Below are 11,294 nucleotides of genomic sequence, written 5' to 3'. Positions count from 1 at the left end.
CGAATTTATCTAAAATACACAAGAAAAACTTATTTTCACTGTAACAAACCATGAAAGCTATAAAAGTTCATTTCCACTGTAACAAAGCTGAGGTTCGTTGCATTGCCTGGGACTTGTAAATAGGTTGTATAGCACACTAATTGGTTTTCATATACATTTGCCCGTTAATTGACAGTTTGGTACTTTAAAGAATTACAATCATGCACAAAGGTTGAACTGTTTATTTAATACTGATATGTGGTTTGTTTTACAGATACCTGCAAAGACAGCTGTTAACAGTGATAAGCAGAACATTGTGTGTAAATTTGAAGTCCATAGGTAATTTAATGGAGTAATGGAGTTTTACTTACCTGGCGCATGGCCTCTCCAGGGTGACCGGGCAAATGGGTTGCAGGTGGCCTGGATATCTTTTGATGATTTGGGAGAGACCATGTGGCAGGAAGATTTTGGAGTTTATTTGTATATTGGGTTTTGGTTTAACTTTATGATTGTAGTGTTAAGTATATAGTGTGTAAATACTTTTAGCTTTGTAGAAGGAATTTTAATAGAGAAATGCATGTTATAATTGAGGATGCACCTGTTGGGGGAATGATACAGCCCAATCAGCGGCAGAGAATAAATGAGGTTGATTTGCTCATTTGGGGCAGAGTGAGATTGTGAATGAGAGACAGAGAGTGTGCGGCTGCTGATGGTGACTGAACTACCCCGCAACAGAAGGAGTGAGTTTCTGTTTAAACCTGTGACTGATGAATAAAACCTTTTGGATTGGATTCTGCGGTCCTCGCCTCACTGTTTCCCAGCCGCTCTTAGGCCAACCTGCTCACATCCACAAATGCAGGATTAGGACTGGCATGCCAACTCTATAGCAGACACAGCTGTAAACTGCTCTTTTTACATGAAGAATTATCCCTTTAGTCTGAGTAAACTTAAAGATGGAGCCAATCTATCCTTAAAAAAGAAGTTTGACGTCAGTTTATTGAACATGAAAACACACATCAGTTTAACCAGCACAGAATATAAAACTGGTGAAGGATAAACCAATTAAACACTGGGTATTGCATTTTTTGCAAAGAATGGGAGCTAATGAGACACAAAGAAATAAAATAATTAAAAGAAGATCATCAATTATGGCCGTCAACAAAAATATAGTACTGTGCAAAAGTATCCAAGTTACCCCTCAATTCTTTATATTTTGCTTCCAAACTATCAGACTCACTTGTAATCCAGCATTTCTGAAGGTTTTTGATAATTTTTCTTCGGACCTTGGCTGCTTTTTCACTCATTTTCAGTCCAGTCTTTGAATCTAAACATTTTCAGAAAAATCTGTCTTTAAGATATTACAATGAAAAACATAAAAAAGCATTAAAAACAAAAGGCACCAAACTCAAACCAATAACTTAGCAAAGAACCAATTATAAATTTAATCTTTTAGGCACTTTGCTAGAAGACATAATTTTCCCCATTTCTTAACATCCACAAAAAACAGAAACAAAAACAGCCAAAGATAATGGTTTGACTGGCCTAATATACTGTATGAATCTCTAAGACCTACAAATAAAAACTTGGGAAATCAATTCAAACTTGATGAGTGACAAAAGAAGAAGAAGATCTAAATGGTATGTCATGTTAAAGTAGGAAAACATTTAACACAGAACCTGAGATGCAGCCGAGCCCCAAGTCTGATCTATGCTTCACCACCAAAAATGGTCTCCATGAAGGGTGGCTGTCAAGAAACCACTAAGCTAGTAAGAAGACTGAGGTATGCCACATGACACAAAAACTGGACTAAAAAGAAGTGACAAAAGGTCTGATGGACTTTTAAATTCTCCCCAGTGCAGAAACTCAACTTTACTGAACAGTGTGGGATCATCTGGACAGAAAACAATAAAATGGAAATAAAGGTGCACATGGAAAATAACTTTAAAGCTTACTTTAATAATACACTATATTCTTACTTGGGTTTCCACCTATTTTCTAAGTTATATATAAAAAATGAGGGGTGGCTTAAAACTTTTGCCTGGTACATTCTTTAAAATCAGCACCATTTATTTAATGCTTGCTTTAAATTTGACAAGCTGAAATCTCAAAAGCCTCGATATTTCTGACACTATGAAGCCTAATTTTGGAAAGTAATTGAAAACGAGAAGCTGCATGGTACTACTTATGCTGAATATTAGGATTCACATAACATTACTGACATCTTAACCATTCTTATTTCAAATAATCACATGAACATCTGAGCCCTTCTGATCATCAGTGACAAAAGTGACTGACCCACAACTGCACAAATATTGCTTGTATATTTTATTTTATATACAGTACATGTAAAAAAAAAAAAAAAAAAAAAAAAGGAAAAAAAAAGTAGCCAGTAACACTGACCAACGTGGGCAACAGTAGACAACCACGTTGCTTTTACACGGGAAAAATCCTGACGACTTTTCCCTCTCAGGCATACATACATAGACTCTTGCACTGCTCTGCTCGTTGCGTGAAAGCTGCGCTTGACAACAGTCGGCCAAAAGATTATCCAAAAAAAAAAAAAAAATGGAAGAGAGGTTTACCTGCTCCCCTGAAAACAAACAAATAATAAATAAAACCCAAACATTTCTGCCCTAAAACGTTAGCCTGTTTTCAGTTCGTGGATGAGCTGAAAGCAGACAAGCTGATTGGCTGGAGTGCGACCGTGCGCAACCTTTGTGTAGTTTTTAATGCAGACCGGGTTGCAACCGACAGCCGTGCCCTCTTGCTTTCACCCCCCCAACCCCCTTAATCCAACAGTGCTGCCTTCAACAGAAAAGCCACTAAAGGTCAGTGTTGCTCGATGCAACTGAAGACTCTGACTAGTTGCAAGCCAGCTTTTCTTCAGCACAAGCAGCAGCTGAATTCACAGTATCCTTACAGCATGTTTTATTTTTTTCCCCCCTCCCAAAGTAACTCCTCATAAAGCTTTAACTGATAATGCATAGGGGGGGCTGGGACACATTTCTTCACTCTTTATTTCTCCAGTGGAAATGTAAAAATGAGGATTATTTTTGTAGTGAATGTGGCAGATAAGTTTAGCTGACAGAGAAAATGCAAAAATACAGTGTACACAACCATCTGTGTCTGGTGTCCCCATAAAATAAAGACAAAAAAAAAACAAAAACAAACAAACAAACAAAAAAAAAAAAACAAAAACAAAAGGAAGAATTTTTTGTATCTCCAAGGCCATGGATAGTCAACCACATATTTTTAACTTGCTCGCTGCCTATCAGTGCTGTATCTCGCAATAGTGTTTCAAACAAGTAAGCTTACAGCAGGCCACCAAAGGTACAGATAAAGTGCTTTTTCTTTTTTTCCTTAAATGTGTCACTTTAAATAATTAGATGTAAAAATGGTTCTTGGGATATATGAAGAGTTCAAGGGAGGGGAGGGGGGAATATGTAGACGGGAGGCTTGTAGAGTTGAAAATGAAATGGAGAGAAGACACAACATGACTCTGGAGAGGGACAGAGTTCAGCATAAATACATCCACAAATCCAACGAATGTTGCAAAGAGCTACACAGATGAAACACTGTGGTCACTAGAGGAGCTGGAGCAGTCGCTACCGTCTCTGGATGGAGCCGTTCACATTTTCAGAAGATTCAGGGTAAGACCTTCAACTGTGGGTAAAAAGTCTGATGTCCAAGAGCAAGGAGAGGAAGAGGAGGGCGATTGAAGATGCCACTGCCTCCCTTCGTGGACGAGTTGGACCTTGGCGAGGACCGTGATGATGACAGCAGCACATTAGGGGGTTTTTGCGAGACTGTTGTAGAAAGATGATTTTAACAAACCATTGCAGACAATAAATACATTCGGGTCCTTGTAGTGTTGTTATTCGGCTCTATTTGAAATATGATTAAATCTAAAAAAAAAAAAAAAGTAATAGTTCAGTTCATGACCATCAGATGCCTGGTCTTTTTTTTTTTTTTTTGCTCCCTTATCCAGTTTCATCACTTCGCCTTGGCAGCCATTTTTCCACCAGCCTCATGAGGAAAAAAAAAGAAGCATATAAATAGTAGCCGTGGCAACCACACGTACTCCTTCCTGGGACTTGATGACAGAGTCTGAGAATTCAGGAAAACCTCGAAGACCCCTCCTCAGTCCTCAGCCTCTACACCAGAGAGAAAAAACACAAAAAAAGTGGGTGAAGAAGATGGAGAACAAAGTAAACACAATGAGCAAACATGGCAGGTCATACATTCGATATACTGTTTTTTTAAACTGGGTACGAGTGGGAAAGATGTGGTTCTCAATGCTCGTCATCAAAAGATTAAAAGGCAATGTCAAGTAAAATCAGCTTTTTCCCCAACGAGCTCGGCGAGGAAAACGTTTCCTTTATGAGGTATGGAAAAAAAAAAAGGAAAAAATCCCCACCAAATATAGTCTCGTCTTAACCCCTTGCTGTTTATTCTCAGCTACCAACCTCCTCCCAGCTGCTGAGCCCAAAACAGAGTAAACAGCAGGGTTGGAAAAGGCCTGTCCGCTTCGTAAACCAGAGTTGGGCTTTACTGAAAATATACTTTAATGTCCTTAACCAGTTTTGTGTTAAAGCATGCTGTCAGCTTGGTGTGAGCCTCTCAAAAGTGGCAGCTGAAACAAAATGATCCAGCTGACAGTCAGCCGGACAGCCTGCGCTTGCATTATGCTGTCCGCTGCATTGAATACAGCGACTGTTTGACTGTGTGGATGAAACAGGCCGGAACAGAAGAGTTAAATGTGTTTGTTAAACGAGCAACAAGCTGGAAAATCATCTTCATTCTCATAAAGTTCTGACTAACTTTCCAAGACCTGAAATGTTTACAAAATGAAATGAAAAATGACAAATTTATGGTAATAAAATGTTTTTCTGCTTTATTAAAACACCTAAAATAAAGTCTTTATACTGATTCTGGTTGTATTTGAATTTAAAATGAGACAGGTGTTCATCCAACATGTCTCCACATTCAAGACTTGCTTTTCAAAAAAAGAAAAAGGCAAAAATTGCTGACATTTAAAAGAGGCTGTTTGCAGACTGTAGCTCACCTTTTGATTGTATGTTGCTTTTTTCTTTTTGGTAATTTCTGACATCGCTGCCTACATCTCCACACCAACATGCCATCTGCATTCTTCCAGTTCTTACATAATTGTACCAACTCTTTGCTGTCATTCTCCACTTTGTTTCCACTAAGTCAGACGAGTCATTCATGAAGACACTGAAGACCAGACTGAGTTAAATGAGGGTGTAGGGATGTCACAATTACTTGATTTCACAATTAATCGCAGCTATGATGAAATAATAGTGAAGATCCCTCAATATTGTCACTTTCTATAAAAGATTATATCAGAAACGTAATCGGCAGATCAGCACAGCTCACAAGAAAAAGTTATAAAACATCCGTGTCTTACTGCTTGTGTGGTTTTATTTTTTATTCTGTTCTTATTACAGAGGAGGCACAGTGGAGTGGGGAAGTATGGCAGAGTTGGTCCCTCCCAAAAAAACGGATTTAGACCACTATGTTGGATTTCTTTGGTTAAAGAAAAAATAATCAAGGTGTCACTGTGAAGGATGGATTGTCAGCCTGTAAAACAGTCATAAAAGTTGCAGTGGAAAGAGGAAATACAAGGAATATGTTTCCCCACCTGCAGGCTTTGCATGCCGAAGTAAAAGTAAATGTTCTGTAATTGGGTTAAATTAGGTTAATGTTTACCTGGTGTAACATTTAAATGAAAGTCAATCATGTTAATTGCTGTTATTTAATTGCATACGAATCTGGTTGGGTTTACAGTGCAACATGACCAGTTAAGCAGCGTTCAATGAACGTTACATTATAAGCATAATAAAAATAAAAACATCTCAAACCTTTTTGATGGATAGTTTCTCTGTTCAAACATGACTGATTTGGTGTAACGCCGATGACTTTTTTAGTCATTTTAGAGGAAGCTGTATTTATTTTCAGATACTTGGTCTGGCTTATTTCTGTATTTCCACTGTTCCAGTATTATTTATGTCTCAAACAGCAGCTATTCAGCTAAATGATAACTGGAAGCCAAAGAAGGATGATTTTCCCGGTTTCCTAATTCTCTACTCAGCTTCAAAAGAAATGTTCAAAACCACTGTTATAATGAAGTTTACAGTAAGAAGGCTCCCGAGTCCAGGTAGAGGTCCTTTTCCATCTGTTATCTCTGAGAGAAATCCAGAGTTAAAATGTAGGTTTTATTTATTCCTTACAGAGCAGAAGGGATTTTCAGTTACTTTACTTTGTTACTAAAAGTGTTCTTGTGATTTTTATACATTTAGAGTGAAATCAATGCATTATAATTGTAATGCTGTGATTATTTTTTTACAATATTCATACCAAAAAACACCTTTAATGGTGACATCCCTATGAAACACACTGCGATGACTTTAATATTCCAGGTGACAGATGATAATCTTGCAACCAAAAGGAGAACTATTGTGAACTAACCTACGTGTCACAGTGGGAAAGCAGTGATGTAATCTCTGGACCCATGTGACCAACAGCTTTGGCCGCCTCCAAGATGGCTCTCCTGTACATCCCTTTCTTCTTGCGGTTGAAGCGGGACCTGAAGAACTCTCTGAAGGGCGACAGTTTGGCAACGGACAGCTGGGAAGTGGTGGGTGAACCGAACCACGCCACCTTCGCTTGGGGCCACTGGGCCTCGCAGTTGGCCGTCTCCTGTTTACGCGTGCCGCTAATGCTGAGCACGCGTGCTGGCCACCAAGGGAAGCCGTGGATCTTTCCCCACACGATGTCGCCCACCGCCACCGCGTGACCCTCCTCCGTGACACATTTTGTCATGCTGCGAGTGTGAAGCCGCACGGTGAGTGGCGGCACTGTCTTGCAATCTTCCCGAGGAGTTACAGAAGATGAGGTGACGGAGAGGTCTTCGCCTGGCGCCAGGTCGCACAGCTCCGGCGAGGTGCCGTCAGAGCTGAAGGACTTGGACTCGTCCAGGCTGTCGCTGCTGCAAACCGACAGGCTAGAAGAATCCGCTTTTCGTTTACGGAAATTGATCAGAAGAGTGAGGTCGCTGTGGCTGCGGTCTGCCTCCTCCCCAGAACTTCCTGACCATAACTCCAGAGAGTTCTTCCCTTCACCCGAGTCTTCAGAGTGGGGGAGACATGGCCCAGGCGCCCTGGGGCTTTGCCTCCTGGCCAGCTCGGCTTCATACTCAACCATAGTCTCCTCCCCCTCTCTTTGAGGAGGTCTTAAGTGGATCTTTGGAGGGGGTGACTCTTGACTAACGTTTGCAAAAGGCCTGGTTAGTTTAAGTTTGGGAATAGACACAGTGAGGCCAGACCTCGTGGCATCGAGAATGTGCCGCTGTTCCTTGGTTGTGTCGGCGGACCCCTTGTCATTTTCTCCCATGCCATTTTGCACCAGCTGTTTGGGGCAGAACGGCTTGACTGAACCGTGAACTCGTGAGGGGATCTTCATCACCTTCCCCTTTCCCTGTGGAGTGCTATATGAAATCTTTATGACAGGACTGTGAGGGACAACGTCACCTGCAGGGTACTTTTCCCCGTCAGTTTCACCCCTTTTGTCCTTTTTAAGGCGCTTACTGTCAAAGCTGGTGCCATTTTCACGTCTTTTGGTGTCCTTTGTTGCAACAACGTCCTCTTTTCTTGACAGTTTAGTTGGAGCATCCTTATAATCTCCCTCATCATCATCACTCTGTAGGGTATTCTCTTTTCTAGAAGTCTTCGTGTTGCTCATGGCATCTTTGCTGTCCTCGTCGCTATTTAACGTGTTCTTACACTTTTCACACAGTACCTGCCGTGGCCGCAGACGGATGGTACTTATAGTCATACGCCCGGGCTCTCGCGTCCGCCTCTTCTTTCTTTTTATAGGTCGTGGAGGGGGTTGAGGTACCCACTGGCTGTAGGTGTGCCGCACCCATAATGGCTGAGGGAAGGGGGCTCCTTCAAAATAAGGAGGATAAGGAGACTGTCCAGCTGGCACTGGTGTGGGGACGGGGCAGGGCGGAGGTGCGGTAGGTGTGCTGCTTTCTGGGAGAGTGTTTTCATCCTTTGGTCTGTGCGAAGCCTGGCTGGGGGACTTAGGAACAGGCTCCACGCTCAAGATTTCTGGGATTTCACAAGCTGGTTTAGATATGGGGCAGTTTCCAAGTTTGGCCGTGAAATCTGGTAGACAGAATAGCCCAGTCCTAAGATGAAAGAGAGAGATAAACACATAATAAATAACTGGAGATGTTACGGCTTCACAGTACTACAGCCAAGCTCTTGTAAGCCCCCCCACAAAAGCCAAGTTACACATTCAAAGAACTTCAACAAAAACAAATGTATTTTTGTAACAGTTTAGCCAAAATAAAAAATAAAAAAGCCCTCAAAGCTTTCCACAATAATCCCGCAAATGACAACACCTACACCAAGGATGCACTTTAAATAGAAACCCCCCACGCTATAACACCACTGCCTATCACCTGTGTGCTGAAACTTCTTAGTGAGTGGGGGGTTGGGGTCTGCAATGCAAGCCGTGCTCTGTCATTCAGCCTCAAGCTACAGAAGTGGAAAAACTGTATCTCTCACTTTTGTTGGGAAATTTTTATGCGTCCTTTTACTTATTCTGGGATCAACACACACGTCCAACAAAGTACTTCAGTCTGAGAAGTGGCTGACAGGGAAAAGTAACATGGCTGTGCTGATTTAGTCAGGAGACAGCAGACAAAGAGTCTACAGGATGCCCAGGATCTCTCTCACCCCCACCTCCTCCCCAACATCTGACTGAACAAAAACAATCCCATGAATCACTCGGGATTCACAGGAGTAGCCAGGAGATTTCAGTTTGTTTTTGCATTTGTGTATGCTTGCGGCTCATGTGCGGTGCAATTAATAATTAGTGCTCATTTGGGGAGCCCATTTTCCTCCCCCCAAGAGAAGTAGCTAGCAGAGATCTCTGAGTGAACAGTCTCTTGGTGAGGTTGGCTCCTCTCACCTTTATATATGGCCCTTTAGGCTGCCAAATATTAGCCTTCACTGTGACTGACATGGCACAACCAGTGCTGCCTCTGACAGGGAACAGGCAGTGCAAGTTAAGCAAAGCACAAGGACGCACAATATGACCAGAGATGATTCACAGTGCTCTTGCCATTTCATGTTGTGTGTGCAGTGTAACTACATGGAGAGATTAGCATGAATGATAAAACTAAACCATGGTATTACAAAAATTAATTACATAAAAGTTGTGGGAAACAATGACAGGAAATGGCTTTCCTTAAGTGGAGAAGGAAGAAGTCATATTTTACCCTCTGACAAGGCCTGAAATATGGATCTATTTTAAGTTATTTCAAGGCCTCCATTTTTCTCTTTTGGATGGGTTATTCTCAGGGCAACTTGCAGCAAAAGAAGGGGCAAAGCTGTTCAGATTTTGATTCTGAAAGTCTATAAATAGTCCATAGTCAGTGACTGTTAAGGTGGACAACACAAGGCTTATACGTGTTACATATAGTAAGAATGCCAGAACAGATCACATGCTGAAATGTGAAATTATACTTGGATAGCTCTCTCATTTGAACAGGATTATAGTTATTGATTAAAGACAGGGCCTTTAATGTCAAACAGTCTCTAGATGGTTACCACTTAAGATTTTGTTTAAAGGACTACACTTGTGTTAATCAAATCACGGTTCATGTCGTTTTCCATTGTTTCTATACATTAGACATGATTGACTAAAATAGGGCTACATCTCAAATCAGGCCCAATATTTCAGATTTGTATAAACACCACCTCAGCAAACTTCTGGGCATTCGTTTGCATGTAGAAATACATATAAATATGACTAATAAGCTGGCACTCTTCGGTCCATGCCTACTTTTATTTAATACGTTTGAGGTGCTCTGTATTTGATTGGGCTAACAATAAGCTATAGATGAACCAAGTAACAGTGGCTGCTGTACAACATAAGTCTTTAACAATCTCTGCAGACTGGATAAGTGTCATGACAAAATGTTTTGCTACAGTAATATAATAAATTTCGTCGTCTCATTTTGTGATAAAATGTTATTTGTTTGTCATTAGCCAACATGTTAGCCGTTAGCTACCTTGTCAGCTACAATAACCTCTTTTTTTAAAGGCCCAGCATGCTAGCAGATATCTAACAAGCTAACTTTTCTTAGCATCAAAGGTATATTAGCCTTTAGCACAGTTTGGCAAATTATTTCACACGGGAATATTAAGAAAACGAAGGAAATTATACTCACTTTTTGTTAGAATCGAGCAATATCCCCGTGTAACTCCTTTCTCGATAGGTCAGTGTCACCACCAGTGTATCGTTAACTATATGATCGATAGTGACAGGTATCCGAGAGCCGGCCCGCAGCTCCTCGGCCACAGCCTCCATGTTTCCCGGGATGAATTGTCCGGCTCCGCGGTACTCGATCCCGGCCAAGGGAGCCACGGTCGCGTCGGCCAAAGATCCGTCTCCCTTCGCTATTGGAGCAAGAGGCTACACCAGGGCATAAAATGACGCCATCACCCCCACCAAGTCAATTACAACAGTACTGCTACCGCTGACATCACGCTCTCTGTGCTACAGGAGCAAAAAATCTCCTAAGACAAGGCCTACCCTTTCTCTGTCTCACTGCGACGTTTGATGGCATTCACAGCCGCGGACTTAGTGTGTTAGTTACTGTGAAAGACCTCCTCATACCCATGTAGAAACATTTTTTTTGTTACTCTCCAGTAGACACTTTGTTTTTGTTCAAACATAAATCAGTCAATCAAATTTTTATTTGAATAGCTCTTTACAATAAAAAGGTACTCAAAGTACTTCACAACAGAATCATGAAACGTATAAAGACTACTAACGTTACGAATAAAGTCTGATCAAACATATATTCTCAATCAAGTTTTAATGGATACAGACTATAAAAAACAGATTTAAACATTTAGTTATGTATGCTATCACAGAAGAAATAATGTATTTGATAATAGCTTACAACTAAAATGTACAATTCAGGAGGATTAATATTCATCATTACTGGCCTATAATGTTTACCTTTATTTCCTATTTTGATTGTATTTATGTTTTAAGGCTTCGTTATGTACAAAATACATACTGATTTGATAGTTTATCACAAAATAATTATTTTAATATCTAGTGAATCTATGATCCCTTTAAAAACCTAACAGATTATTTTAACACAATAAATAAATGTATTATTTTGTATATATAATCAGTGTTTTATAATGGAGAAGGTGTCATGGGCAAATCCTGGAATGAAAAATTTCCAAACACTCCTTTCCCACTAA

At 40.6% G+C, this 11,294-nt stretch overlaps 1 protein-coding gene across 2 annotated transcripts; it reads right to left on the bottom strand.

Annotated features, from left to right (window-relative positions):
• Positions 1–207: 207 nt before the first annotated feature.
• On the bottom strand, positions 208–10,646 carry pwwp2b (PWWP domain containing 2B). 2 transcript variants are annotated; one of them, XM_042010942.1, is made up of 3 exons: positions 10,244–10,646; positions 6,469–8,191; positions 208–4,133 (listed from the first exon to the last, which is right to left on the bottom strand). In XM_042010942.1, the coding sequence occupies exons 1-2, from the start codon at positions 10,381–10,383 to the stop codon at positions 6,469–6,471; spliced, it is 1,863 nt and encodes a 620-aa protein (XP_041866876.1). In that variant the 5' UTR covers positions 10,384–10,646; the 3' UTR covers positions 208–4,133. The 2 variants fall into 2 exon arrangements, with proteins under 2 accessions (XP_041866876.1, XP_041866875.1); XM_042010941.1 differs by having other exon boundaries at positions 6,473–8,191.
• Between the last annotated feature and the right edge of the window lie 648 nt (positions 10,647–11,294).

Source organism: Melanotaenia boesemani, chromosome 16 (genome assembly GCF_017639745.1).
Source record: "Melanotaenia boesemani isolate fMelBoe1 chromosome 16, fMelBoe1.pri, whole genome shotgun sequence".
NCBI lineage: Eukaryota > Metazoa > Chordata > Actinopteri > Atheriniformes > Melanotaeniidae > Melanotaenia > Melanotaenia boesemani.
The sequence above is the reverse complement of the archived record's forward strand: the minus strand, read 5'-3'. Positions and strand labels throughout refer to the sequence as shown.